Genomic DNA, 15,157 nt, shown 5'->3' with positions numbered 1-15,157 from the left:
TCTATCTTTCTATCTATCTATCTATCTATCTATCTATCTATCTATCTACCTCCCTCCCTCCCTATCTTTCCAACAATCACCTGTCTAGCTATCAACAACATCTTTAAATATTTTCATGATGAATTAAAGTATAATAAGAAATTGTGATTGTCTCAAGAAAAACATGATTCAATTTGACGTACCCAGTTTTTCATAGAATAGATATTTTTATTTGAAGGAACAACTTAGAGACAAAATATGTTTATTCAAGCTGAATATTTGGAAGGCATTTACGAAAAATGAATGAAATAAGCCTTTCATTTCAAGGAAAGCTGGCAGTATTTGCTTCCAATGACAATAGCGTTGGAGCTTTCTGATTCAATTCACAGCACTGGAAAGCTCATGTTCCCTACTGTGAACTTGACAACTTCCCATTAGCCAATGACTCTGAGATGGTCTGATGAGTTCGGTGCTCATATTAAAAACATTTCTTTTTTTCCTATTGTGTAATGAAATTTGCCAGTATTTGAAAAATATGAGCCAATATCCAAATGGCGAGGACAACGTGTTGAAATGCAGTCATAAAGTCAAATATGGGAGTACACTGCTGTGATTCCACTTGTGCAGATGGGGGGGCATGAAAATCAAAAATTCAAGGCCAATTTCAACTTTATACAGAGTTCAAGCCCAGTCTGAGCTACATGAGACTGCTGTCTAAAATAGAAGAAACAAAAATATTAATTTGAAACACAAACAAAAGATTAATTAAAATACAGAAAGAACAAATAGACTTTCCATATTTGTAATCATTGCTTCAGATTTCAAATGAAATCCAGGGTTGTAGAAAGTAACATTTGAATTTTGGTGCATTATCAAAGAAGAAAATACACAATTACCCTAAAAGGCTCTTAAACCACTCCTTTGGTTTCATGAAAGGTGAGTTCATGTGAAGGACAGTTAAGAGTCCAGGAGGAGAGGACAAGTGTGTGCAAACCCTAGCCATTGGCCTTGTGTAGGTGTTGTGCCCAAACCCACTGTGGGCCATAGTGAGGTCTGTTGTGGGTTTAAGATGAAACTGGATCCCAAAGACTCCATGGATGAAGTCAAATGTCTCCATGAGGTGTTTTATATTGATTTCATGTTGGGATTGAGTTAAAAATGTCTTAAACTATTTTTAAACACTTGATTAAAATCATGACTAAAACAGTTTTACTGACATTTATCTTCCTAATGTGGATATGGAAGAATTTCAGTTACATAGGGTCACTTAGTTGTGATTTTGTGCATGCTAGCTAGAATGGCAGTGTTGAATTTCATAGGAAAGAGTGGGGAGGTAAAGAAAATGGCTCTTAAGGAAGAAATAGAGGACCTAGTGAAGCTGTCATTAAACCTTTGTAAGTCATATGCTTCTCTTTATTGTGACCATATTTATTAATTTTACTCTATCACTCAAAGCATTCCCAACAGTGAATACTTATGAAATATTTGAAATCAGCCTGTAGAGAGAAAATAAATTAGGCAATTATATAAGAATATTTTTAAATTATGATTCAATAAATTATATGTTTCTGGAAATATTTTCATAATGATTGCAATAGAGAATTAAGACAAGTGTTACACTCTTAATCAGTTATATGTGCTTGGTGAGGATGCTGAAAGAAAAGCAAAATTGAGGATCCAGGATTTCTTTAAAGACTAAAACCTAAGCTATAATGTATTATTCTTCTTGTGTGTATAATAAAAATGTTTGTGTTCTGTTACACATCAGCTATCAAAATTTTTAAAATATCTGCTTAAAGACAAGTCAGAGACAACCAATTATAGAATTACAGGAGCCTAAAATTATCAACTTAAGAGAAATAGATGTATATGTTAATTTATTAAAAATAGATGTGTATTTGAGCCCAGGCTTTATGCCTACAAGATAATTGTTCTTCGTACCTATAAGATAATGGCTCTACTGATGTGCAATTTGTTGGTCCCTTACCTGTATTTCTTCTTTAGCCTAAGAATATTTTTTTTAAATTTTGTCAAGACAATAATCTCTAAAAAGTTAGTGTAACACATGTGGATTCCAGGAACCTGGAACCTTGCTTGTTACCAAGCGTGCATTTCTTTTTTCTTTTTTCTTATGTAGAGCAGAGTGTTATCAATTAAACTTGACATCCGAATCTTAACTGTCAACATGGAATGCTACTCCTTCCATCAAGTCTAGAGGGAGAGTGTTTTGTTTTTCTGTGACCTAATAGGCATTGTTCTCTACTGTAGAGGGGGTTGGCAAGAAGCAGCACAGACAATAAAACCTCAGCAGAAGAGGCCAAGGAAGGTAGATAAACAGCATTCATTAGCCCACACCATTTTTGGAATTTTTGTGAATGCTTGTTATATAATTCCCCAATGCTGGGTTAGCACTTCCTTGATTAAATCCTTAGGTAAGGAGGGGCACCATGTGGATTGTCCTCTGCTCTCGATGCAGCTTCCCACTGCTCATCCATTTATTGATTCCCTTTCCTCCATCCATTCATTGATTCCGTTCGTCTACTTATTCATCAGTTCCTTTCCTATACCTATTGACTGTTACCCTCTGCTCATTCATTCACTGATTCCTTTGGTCCTGGCTCACTCTAAGATTAGTGAGATGTACCCAAATTTTGGTATTTTCAGTCAAAGACTTGCCTGTTGGGGTACAGGAAAGGAGGTACAAGGGAGGAGACGAGGGTGGGGAAGGGAATGTGGAGGGAAAGAGGAGGGGGAAAGGGAGGGACAAGCTTTAGATCCACACTTCTAGAGACTTTTTTCCCCAATGTATTTCTACTCCTAGAAACTCAAAAATAATAAAACAAATAAAATTGTGTGCCTGGGGTTCCAGCTACCTCCACTGCTTGCCTGTGGGCATACCAAACAGATTCTTATTAGAGACTTTGAGATTTATTAGGTTCATGCAATATTAGGCTCAATTGATCAGTGTCCTAATGAGTTTCGAACATCTTCTGTAATATTTTGGACTTCTTTCCTTGGAAATCTAAGTGATACAGGATGTCTGGACTCTGCTCAGGGCAAGCCAGCAGAGGCTGGCCTAATGCTAGGAGTGTGTTCCCTCAGAGGCTGGCCCTTTCACAGGAGTATATGTGCCCTCAGATTGCAGACTTTTACTACTCCCTGTCATTTATTCTTTTGTCTACTTCTGTTGTCTAAGTTTCCTGTTTGATTCCTTAAGGTTTTATAATGCCATCAATGAGTAACTGCATATAGATAACTTAGAGCCTATATAAAAGTTATATGGCAGAATGAATATATTCTCCATCATGTATCATGTTGAGATATTCAATCATAGCTATAACCAACCTAGAGTTTTCAATTTATGGTTCTGCAATACATGCACTAATAATACTGTAATAGTACATGGATATGTACAGGATTGTACAAGATTTGACTTCAATTCTTGTATAAATATTTGGACACAGTACAGCATAGAAGTTATGGAGCCACACAGCTCTCATTTAAACAGGATTGATTATTAAACTATGGCTATGTCACATCCTTTAATTTCTGTCCTAGTTAGGGCTATTATTGCTTTGATGAAACACCATGGCCAAAAGCAACTTGAGGAGTAAAGAATTTGGCTTACAAGCTCAATACCTTGAATCACAGTCCATTGAAGGAAGATAAAGCAGAAACTCAAAACCTGGAGGAACCTGGAGACAGGGAGCTTTTGCAGTGACCATGGAGGGATTCTGCTTACTGGCTTGCTCCTTATGGTTTGCTCAGCCTTCATATGTCACCCAGAACTGCAAGCCCAGGGATGGCAGTACCCACAATAGACTAGGCCCTCCCATGTCAATCACTAGTTAATAAAATGCCCTATAGGCTTGCCTAGGGATCAATTTTATGAAGGCAATTCCTCAAATGAGGTTCTCTTCTCTGAGGTGACTCTTAACTGGTGTCAAGCTGACATAAAACTAGCCATCACAATCACACAACAAATATTTGAGTTTTTAAATAGTTTTTTATTTAAATTGGAATAAAATTAATAACTACTAGGGATAGTTAATGATAAACTTGAAACCTGTAGAATTCTGAAGAAAAATAAAATAGAATGTAGTCAGCATGGAATTTTTCTTTTATATAAGAACAGAAGGAACTCATTGAGTACTAAATGAATATCACATATCACTGTTCTATTGCTATAAAGAGACACCATGACCAAGGCAACTATTATGAGAAAGCATTCGATTGGGGGTTTGCTTACAGTTTCAGAGGTTTAGCCAAGTGCCATCATGGTGAGTAACAGAACAACATACAGGCAGGCACAGGAGCAGTAGCTAAGAGCTATGTCCTGATCCATGGGCACAGAGAGAAAGAGAACAGACTCTGGGCCTAGCATGGGCTTTTGAAACCTCAAAGCCCACCCCCAGGGACATACTTTCTCCAACAAGGCTACACCTCCTAATTCTTGTAATCCTTCTAACACTTCCACTGCCTGGTGTCTAATTATTCAATATGAGCTTCTAGAGGCTTTTCTCATTCAAACCACCACAGTCATCATAAATAGATTTTTAAAAAGCAAACTCAAAGCCAAAATAATGAAATCCTCCTAGCATGTAATTTCTAGGTCCATAGCAAGTACTCTCAACAGTGGCTTATTCCTAATGCCAATAGGAAAAATAAATAATTTTTCAATACAATCATCTGGCAATAAGTTAAGAACAAGAAATTACAAATTCTATAGACAGTCAGGAACAGACAATATTAATACTTAAAACTGAAATTTCCATGATCAGGATTTAAATACATTCTGTTTTCACTTTTCAGGTATCAGTGGTCAATCAACTGGATATGCAGGTCATCGTCTCCAATGTACCACCTACATTAGTGGAGAAGAAGATAGAAGATCTCACAGAGTAATGGATTTTGTTTCTTTATAGATTTATCTCCATGTAACAGTAATCTTAGTTTGACTGAGCGTTTATATTATTACAATAGTCAGATTATGGAAAGTTTTTAAAATACTTTCTTCATGCTAATTTTGTTTACTCTTGTCCCAAGCTGTAGAGTTTCACTGGAAGTAGGTAAAGGTTCTGAAAATACCTTCAAGTAACAATGGATGTTAGACTGAGGATAGCCCAGGGTACAGAATGAATTGATGCAGGAAGACTGCAGGGTACAGTGTAAGCCAGCCTCAGGCTTGTGATTTGAGTGTGTGCCTTGAAGTGGCCATCCAAGATCATCTAAAAAATTCATAATTGCAAGATCATACAATGTACAGAAAGTGTTATTTTTCAAAATGGTATGTCTACTGACATAGATCATCCTTTTAAAACAAAAGCATTGTATTTTTTAAAGTCATTGTTGATTAGCTGTTTAGTGGTTTGATCTTCACTGTTCCATGATGCCAGAGAAAGATTCACATTCTATGGTCTGATTTGATCCCACATTAAGTGGGTAATAAGTGACAAACACCAGTCATTTAGTGCTAACAAGCACTCGACACTGTTTTAGACAACTGAAGTATAGAAGGAATAGCTTTTAGGTCAGGCATAACTGAAATCCATTCTGCTTGTGCTATGGGTAATTGCTAGAATTGCAAAATATTCAGGTTCCTGTGTCTGAAGCTGTGTTTCTGTAGAACATTGACTGTTACATGACTTCTGTAGAAGGTTGACTGTTGTTTCATCACTTCTGTAGGCTGACTGTTGCATTACTGCTGTAGAATATTGACTGTTGCTTCATTACTTCTGTAGAAGGTTGAATGCTGTTTCATTACCTCTATAGAATGTTGACTGTTGTTTCATTACCTCTGTAAAAGGTTGACTGTTGTTTCATCACTTCTGTAGGCTGTTTCATTACTGCTGTAGAACATTGACTGTTGCTTCATTACTTCTGTAGAACATTGGCTGTTGTTTCATTTCTTCTGTAGAACATTGACTGTTTCATTGTAAGGCTTCACCTTGAATGGGATGTTTTGGATGCACATGTTCTTGGCTCTCTAATTTCTTACCTCACTTCAGGATGCACATGGGGAGAAGGTGTCACTGGGTCTCTTGGTCCCTCTTCCCACAGGACCATATTGAATAAATTTACTTTAAATAAATAAATAAATTTTTAAAAGTGATATTAGCTTATAAGTTTATGTTTTCTGCTTCCTTAACACCAGTTAGGTAATGATTTCCTATGTCATTTTTTACATGCCTGTATTTATTTTTGTGATGGAGTCTCTCTGTACCTCAGGCTTGCCTTGAACTCATTTTTCTTATGTTTTGTTTTGTTTTTTCGAGACAGGGTTTCTCATTGTAGCTTGGCTGTCCTGGAACTCACTCTGTAAACCAGGCTAGCCTTGAACTCACACAGATCTACCTGCCTCTGCCTCCCAAGTCCTGGGATTAAAGGCATGCACCAACAATGCCTGGCTGGTCTTGAACTCTTGAAGCCCCTGATTCAGCTCCCTAAGTGTTGTGTTACATTCTGTGTTCTATATCTGGCTTGCTATTATTTATCAACTCTCTATTCTTTAATATTCTGATCATGTCAAGGATTATCAAACTACAGTTGTCCTTTTAGCCTGGTGCCACTTTGTGCTTTCTACGTGCAGCATGTGATGTTTGTGCCTTCTGTTGGATTCAGGGAGATCAATGTCAACTCTGTATAAACATGGTGCTCGCTACAAAAAAAAAAAAAAAAAAAAAAAAAAAAAAAAAAAAAAAAAAAAACCCTACTTCTAAATGCACAGAAAAATCTTCAGATCCTTTGGCAGTTTCTTTTTCAACAATTAAACACTGGGTGGAATACAGTAGAGCCTACCTAGGGCCTGGCTAGCACATGCCATGTTCCCCTAAGTACTTTGTAGAGATTTCTTCAGATTTTGTGCTTGTAACATTTAATACCACGTAAATGTTCCATGAGACAGATAGTCTCACTAGCCACAGATGGGATGGAGCTTTTTATTTATCTCTGCAGTTTGTGTACAGATAACCCCCATGAAAATATTAGCTGATGACACCCGAGAAATAGAGTAATTCCTGTTTCTTAGCTGCTTTTATTTCACGTATAGATACATGCTCTCTCTTAACACCAACTGAAAAAGGTGAAACTCTCTTTCCTAGCTAGCTGTTTAGTCTTTTTTATTCTTTCAAAGTATACACTAATGCTCTTATCATTTGTCAACTTCTTAGATTATAATAGGATGAGTGCATTAATGGGGTTTGATGCAATCATCAGTCCAGCTTTTTATTTAATTTTTTTCATTTTACATACCAACCCCAGTTCCCCCTTCCTCCCTTCCCCCCACCCTGTATCAAGACTGAGCAAGGTATCCCATCATAGGGAATGGGCTCCAAGAAGCCAGTTCATACACCCGGGATAAGTCCTGGTCCTACTTCCAGGGGTCTCCCCAACAGATCAAGCCACATAACTGTCACCCCCATTCAGAAGGTCTAGTTCAGTCCCATGAAGTTTTCCCAGCTGTCAGTCCATAGTCCATCCGTGTGCTCCCAGTAGCTTGAGTCAGCTGTCTCTGTGGCTTTTCTGATCATGATCTTGACCCCTCTTTGTTCATATGATCCTTACTTCCCTGTCTTCAATTGAACTCTAGGAGCTCAGCCCAGTGCTTGGCTGTGGATCATTGCACCTGCTTCCATCAGTTCCTGGATATAGGTTCTATGGTGACAATTAGAGATGATGCCTGAATTGGCCTTTCCCCCACAATCAGTCCAGTTTTATAGGAGGCATTTGATGACATTTATTGGTTGGACATTTAACCCAAGCACAATCATTGTACCCTTTCCTTTATAGGGAAACAAAATGTATTAAACAGAAACTGAAAGTATCAAGACAGAATGATTATTCATGATCATCTATAAGAGTCAATGGCATGAGGGAGTCTGATTTCATGAATGAGAAAGTCTGAGATCCTGAGATACCCATATTATTGCAAAGGAAACTTTGACATGAACGAAGGCTTTTTACTTGAAACAGTCTTTCCCAGACTCAGTTCTAACATTTGCTGATAAGGGCTAGTAAGGCTTGCACGACTGATGTTGAGAGAACAAAATTATATAAGGTGCTAAAAATCAAGAACACCCAGTGAGTGATTATTGCTCTGTGTAAACTGGGCTAGTAGACAAAGTCATTGGGTTCTGACAGAGAGGCCAGGCTTTTGTACCATCTTGTAAGACAGCAAAGCTTTGTAATGGAGAGCAGCATATGAATTCAGATGGAAGTGTTTGAATACCTTTAGAGCCTCATTGGCCTCTGCCAGCAAAGTCATACTTGAAGCTGTTCTTTCTCATCTTCAAAAGAGGAATGAAAACATCTTGTTGACCCTGATAAAATCATATATTCTTTGTAGAGGGCATATGTGTCTGGTTTCCTCGTACTTCCATTCTTAAATACACTTTTTAATTCATAGTTGTATGTTATTAAATAGACTTACATTATTATTAAACATATGCCCTAACTTCCTCACCTCATAGGAAAGATTCGACATCAGTTGATTCACCAAACAGCGTCTCTCCCCTACCTTTATCCTCCAGTTCTAGTATTCACACTCTGCTGCTAACAGTGGGAATTTGACCTTTTAACTCATATTGTGGAGTGGAACCTTTTGTGACTGACTGACTTGACTTGGCCTAACATCCTCCGGATTCATCTATTTTGACATCTGGCCATACCTAATATGATTCAGCTATTTGGACATTTTGGGTTTTTGGTTTTGTTTTGTTTCTTTCTCTTTCAGTGAAAGTAGTTTTTCTGCTGTTATTGGGACCCTTTCTAATTTTCTGGCTTCTACCTTTCCTTACTCCACACATATATTAAAAATTATAAGCCAATATCCACATATAATAGAGAACATGTGGCTTTTGTATTTCAGGGTCTAAATTACTTCATCTAGTATGTACGATTTTGCAGTTTCATACATTTTCCTGTAAATAATTCCCACAGCTAAATAAAATTCTACTGAGTATGTGTACTGCATTTTTCACTGTCCACCCAATAGTTGGTAGATATCTAAGCTGATTCCATTCCCTTGGCATCATGAATAGGACAATTGTACTCATGGATGAATGTAGATCTCTGGAGTAAATTGCCTTGGAGCAGAACAGCTGGGTTATGCAGCTTTTTTAAGCTTTTTGAGAAATCGCCAGTGATGCCCAGCAGTGACTTCCCCATATCACTCCCACCAATAGTGGATCAGGATTCTTCTTTATCCATGCCCACGACATTTGTTGTCAGTTTTTCTTAATGATAACAACTGTGGAAGTGGCAAAGTAAAGTCTCAGAGTAATGGTATCATGCATTGCTTTGATGGCTAACAATGGTGAACACTTATAAAACATTTATTGGCCATTTGTATTTCTTCTTCCAAAAATTGTGTTAAGTTTCTCAGTCCATTTTTGTTCAGGTTGTTTGTTTTCTTAGCGTTTAGTTTTTTTAGTTCTTTTTATGTTCTAGATATTAATCCTCTATGAGATGTGTAACTGGCAAACCCTTTATGCTAGTCTATCAGCTACCTCCTCCATTTATTAGCTATTATCTATACTAAACAAATACCTTCAGTCTCGTGGTGTCTTACTTCCGCATCACAGCCTTGCTTCCTGAGCTACTAGAATCTTACTTAGGAAGTCTTTACCTGTGCCTATATCTTGCCATGTTTTCTGCTACTTTTTTCTCTAGCCTTTTTAGGGTTTCATTATGTTGCAGTCTTTGGTCCATTTGGAGTTTATGTTTGTGCAAGGTAAGGATCACAGGTCTGCTTTCATTCTTTTATCTGTGGATATCCAGTGTTGTCATCACCGTTTGTCTGTTCACCAGTGAGTATTCTTTACATCTTTGTAAAAATAATAGATTAAAGGTGGGAGTTGGTAGGGCATGCCTTTAATCCCAGCACTTGGGAGGCAGAGGCAGGCTGATCTCTGTGAGTTCGAGGCCAGCTTGATCTACAGAGTGAGTGCCAGGATAGGCCCCAATGCTACACAGAGAAACCCTGTCTCAAAAAACAATAATAATAATAATAATAATAATAATAATAATAATAATAATAATAAATAGATTAGAATATAATTCAAGGCTTAGCTATTACTTTTAGGTGATGTACTTTGCAAGAATCATTGTGTGTGTGTGTGTGTGTGTGTGTGTGTGTGTGTGTGTGTGTGTGTGTATGTGTGTGTGTGTGTGTGTGTGTGTTATGTGCATACATGCAGAGGCCAGAAAAGGATATTGGAAGACCTGTTCTATCGCTCCCACACTGCTTTTTGAGGCAGGGTCTCTTGCTGGCCCCAGGGGCTCTCTGTTTTGACTAGGCTAGATAGCTAGTGAGCTCCCCAGATTCACCAGTGTCTATCCCATGACACAGACATTACAGGCACATGTGTCCATTTCTGACGTTTACATGAATGCTGGGGATTAGAACTCAGGTTGTCTGGCTTTCAAGACAAGCATCTCTATCTATCGAGCACTCTCCCTCAGACACCAGAATCAATAAACCACTAAAACAATGAGAAAATGTCCTTTTCTAGCTGATTATTTAACTAGATTTTCAGTTTTTAAATACCTTGAAAATTCAGGGAGATAAAAATGGAGAATAGCCTATCTTAGATCTCATTGATCGATTTTATTCTCTCCAAATATAAGATTATTCCATTTGATTTTTTTTTTAACATTTGCACCAAGTACTTTTGCACCAGAAGCTAAGTAGAAAGTAGTTATCCCGTGAAAATGGTCATGGCACTAGCCACACTTCTTTCAAGACGCTGTGCAGTTACCTTACAGACATGAGCTCATGTAGCCATCCTCTGTCCCCTTTGAAGTACTCTACTTCTCTGTAGATACCAAATGAATAATTTAGCATTATAATATTTTATGCTCTAAAATATAGAAATCTTGTCAAATAGAACAGCTTATTATTTTATAATCCAACCCATGAGGGAATCAAATCAATGAGTCTTTTGCTTGGGACCTGTGCTCTGAACAGTAGCTATCAAGTTTGCATTTTCTGAATCGGGGGTATGGTTTTTCTCTTAACTGTCTACGGTTTATTCATGATTTTTCTGTCTGAGCTACTGCTTCTTATCATGGGAAATTCAATTCACGCACATTTTAAAAATTCCATTTGTATCAGCAGCGTGACAAGTAGTGTTTTAGATGCTTTTGTCTATGTCTCATGTGTATTGGCTCCTACATTGAATTATTCTTAGTAGTCCACCTTATCCCAAAGAGAATGAAAATACTTTACAGTGATTTATATAGTATATTTCAATAAAATACACTGAAAATAAGTTCAGAAAAACAAAATAAGTTAAAGAGTTCACAATGACAACAAATAATGTATAGAGATGCTTCAAAGAGCAACCACCAAGCCTATGAGCTATCACCACGGAGCTTTCTAGATAGTACAATCACTAAAGAGCATTTCAAATATCACCTCATCACAAATCATTGAACAATTAATGTGAAGCCTAGGAGTCAGCAAACTAAACAAACAAATACAAATTGAATAGACGAAGTTACAGCCGGGCAGTGGTGGCACATGCCTTTAATCCCAGTTCAACACCAGTCTGGTCTACAGAGCAAGTGCCAGGACAGGCTCCAAAGCTACACAGAGAAATCCTGTCTCAAAAGAACCAAAAAAAAAAAAAAGACTCAGTTACAAAGTTCACAACACCAAACCAATTATTGTAGAAAAGAAAATCTTTCAGAGTTCAGCTCCCCTGTGGGATATTGTAGAGAGGGTCTCTCCAATGAAGAAAGTGCTATGGGACACGTGGCCTGGTACTTAAACATAATCTGGGATGATTCCCTGAAGGAATGGAACCAAGAAGTTCTGAATGTCAGGGGAACCTGCCTTCTGGGGCTCTCCCACCATCTGCCATGTATGTTGACTCTTTTAATTATTCTTCTGAAAAAAGAGGAAAATGTATTGACAAGCTTTAGGTAGAGAGCTTTTTGAGTGGTCAGTTAAACTCCAAGAATATTCCAGGCATCATGACATAGTCATTACACTCATGAATGAAATAAAGATACAATTACCTTCACAAGATCAAGTCAAGCCAGGCATTGGTGGCGCATGCCTTTAATCCCAGCACTTGGGAGGCAGAGGCAGGAGGATCTCTGTGAGTTCAAGACCAGCCTGGTCTACAAGAGCTAGTTCCAGGACAGCCTCCAAAAGCCACAGAGAAACCCTGTCTCAGACAAAAAAAAAAAAAAAAAAAAAAAAAAAAAAAAAGATCAAGTCAACAAGCTCAGCCAACATTCCAACAGACAGCACTAAATAAGCTCAGTAGGATATATACCAGGATATACGCCTCTGCTGGGGGCTTAGGAGGCTACGTGGAAGAGGAGGCAGAAAGATTTTTAAGAGTCAATGATGATGAGGCAAGGAAACAGTGTCTTCTGAACACAGCAGGACTGATAAGATATGAAGTCACAGAGACTATGCCAGTGTGCACAGGCTCTGCACAGATTCAAGCCAGCTAGAGTCTGTGTTCTCATAGCTATGCTGGCTTATGTCCAGGTTCATGCAACTATGTTGGTTTATATCTGGGTTCTCATAGCTATGTCAGCTATGTACATGTTCTCAGTTCATTTCTATCGTCTACCTCTCCTCTTATGCCAGTAACATTGTTGCTAAAGCCCTGTAGTATAAATTGAGACCATGATTCCTCTGTCTATGTTAACAGTTTCTCCTTAACATTGCTTTAGTGTTTGATTTTGTGGTTCCGGGTGAATTCTTGGATTGTTTTCCTAGTTTTATGAAAAATAGCATTGGGATTTTGATGGGAATTGTATTGAACCTGAAGATTACTCTTGGCAAAATAGGTATGTCTATGCTATTAATTCTACAAATTCATCTTTAATTTCTTTTTCTCAATGTCCTGAAGTTTTTATTGTGTACGGGGCAGGTCTTTAACTTTGATATGTACGTTATTGTTTTGAAGCTATTATAAATGGGATATTTTTCCTAATGTCTTCCTGTGTGAGTTAATTGTTGCAATATACAAAGGCTAGTGATTTTGTATCCTGCCATTTTAATGAAAGTGTTTAATATATCTAAGAGGAGTTTTAAGGTTCTCTGGGGTCTTTTGAGTATAGAATCATTCCATCTGCAAACAGAAACTTCTTGGCTTCTTCCTTTCATATTTCCATCTCTTTTATGTGTTTCTCTCTCTTATTGCTCCAGCTCTGACTTCATAAGAGAGAAGGAAGTGGGCCTCTGTGACCTGCTCCTGACTCTGGAGGTGATGCTCTTAACCTGACCCCATTTGGCATAATTTTAGTTGTGCTGTTGTGTTGATTTCAATGAGAATGGCCCCATGAAGATACAATTTAATTTTGGTCCCCAGTTGGTGAACTGTTTGGAAGGATTACAAGGTGTGGCCTTCCTGGAGGATGTCTGTCACTGGGATCAAACTTCAGGATTTCAAAAGACTTGCACCATTCCCAGTGTCTCTCCCTCTCTGCTTTGTGGTTATGGCTCTGCATCTTTAGGATGATTCTTGTTTGCAAGCATCCTTCTGAGAATTTTGCATTTACTGGCCTGTGGTTTTCTTTGTTGTAGTTGCTTCATCATTGGGTTTTGGTATCAAGATAACATTTTTTTGTGGAAAGGATTTGGTAGTGTTCCCTTTTTTGTAGAATACTTTGTTTTGTGGAACAAATTGAAAATCATTAGTATTACATTCAGAGTCGGCTTTGAAGAAAATGGGGACGGCTTTCTACATCATCTTCACCTTCGAAGGGGTTTGTGAGGTTTGTTGCAAGTTTCTGTGGGATACAGTGGGTTACAGTGAGATAAGTTGGTGTATCCCTGCTGCAGTGTATAGTCTCTTCTCTAGCGGGGCTTTGTCTGTCTGTGTTGTCTGTTTTTCTCCTCAGTATAGTGTGTAGTCTCCGTCCTTGTCCCCTTTGCATTCCTTTGCTTTGACTCTAATCTGGGACCTCCTGGAGTCAGAACCTGTATGTTCTTTTTAGGTGAACACATTGCTTTTCTGTGCATCAATTGCTGTGATGTAAAAAAAAAAAAAAAAGTTTTCTTTAATTTAAAATACAATGTGGAGAAGGCATGCACCTCTAAAAGATGCAGGAAGTGAGGCATAGTGCTATATCATTAAATCCAAAACTGGGAGGCTGAGGGAGAAGGCTGTGAGTTTAAGGGAACAAAGCAAGACACTCTCAACCTTCAAAATGGATTAGAGAAGACCTGGAAAAGGAAGGCGTAGGTCACAGGTTCTCCCTGCTCCGTTCACTCTGTTCAAAGCCTATCAGAGAGGAAAGAAGCCGCTTTCTAACAACCATAATGCTGATGGGGTGTGTTCTCCATTCTCACACCAGCTCTCAACATTAGATTGGCATCATAGATCTGTGTTTCTAGTTGGGCCATCACAGCATAAATAAATACAGTAGTATTTATATTTTAAATAGACCTGTTAATGGTGAGAATTTAAACTCAGGACAACTGTTCTTGTTGCTATTGGTCAGTCATCTTCAATTCATTCTTTTAGGATAATGCTACAGATATGCTCTCATTTATTTTCATTCCTGCTAAACCTATATGAGGCTAAAGTATGCTGTGGCAATGTAAGAAATGCAGTCACCCAAAATCTTCTTTATCTGTGTGCATGACAATGATCAAGCACCATTGTTACATTTTCAAAATGTTGAATAAATCCTCTTATTAAAATAGTATAAACCAGAGGTTGCAGTGAAATTAAGAGAAATGTGACTACACAAGAGATAGCTATGGTATCCAGAATAAACTATCATACATCAGTCTTGTGATGCTTATATAAACTTTATGAAGTCAGGATAGCTTTTAGATGTTATTATTGTTATAAGTAGATGTTATTATTGTTGATTCCTGTGTTTCTAATACATAAGCAAGTGGCTAGCAAAGGGATAATATGGGTACATGTATAAATGTATATACATATATATAGTAGTTAAAATGTACATATATATAATTGTATTTATTTACACTAAAGAATAGGTAGCTGACAAATGACTCTATACATTAAAGTAATATTTCTATCATTCCAATATCACATAGAGTATTTTCACCATAAAAATCCTCAGTACTCTGACTCACATGTGAATGTTTGATAAATGGACACATCACAGGAATTAGTCAGTTTTGAGGAAACACACTTATTTCATGCTATTTTCTCTCACTCACCTGTACACTTTTGAA

At 37.7% G+C, this 15,157-nt stretch overlaps 1 protein-coding gene across 5 annotated transcripts in view; it reads left to right on the top strand.

Annotated features, from left to right (window-relative positions):
* Positions 1-15,157, top strand: part of Pcdh15 (protocadherin related 15) — a 678,164-nt gene that overhangs the window by 630,036 nt on the left and 32,971 nt on the right. For all 5 annotated transcript variants that reach the window (XM_027394186.2, XM_027394188.2, XM_027394187.2 and 2 more), the window contains one exon: positions 4,792-4,880. In XM_027394186.2, the coding sequence (XP_027249987.1) occupies positions 4,792-4,880 (89 nt within the window). The remainder of the gene's footprint in view (positions 1-4,791; positions 4,881-15,157) is intronic.

Source organism: Cricetulus griseus (assembly GCF_003668045.3).
Source record: "Cricetulus griseus strain 17A/GY chromosome 1 unlocalized genomic scaffold, alternate assembly CriGri-PICRH-1.0 chr1_0, whole genome shotgun sequence".
NCBI classification, from domain to species: Eukaryota; Metazoa; Chordata; class Mammalia; order Rodentia; family Cricetidae; genus Cricetulus; species Cricetulus griseus.
The sequence above is the reverse complement of the archived record's forward strand: the minus strand, read 5'-3'. Positions and strand labels throughout refer to the sequence as shown.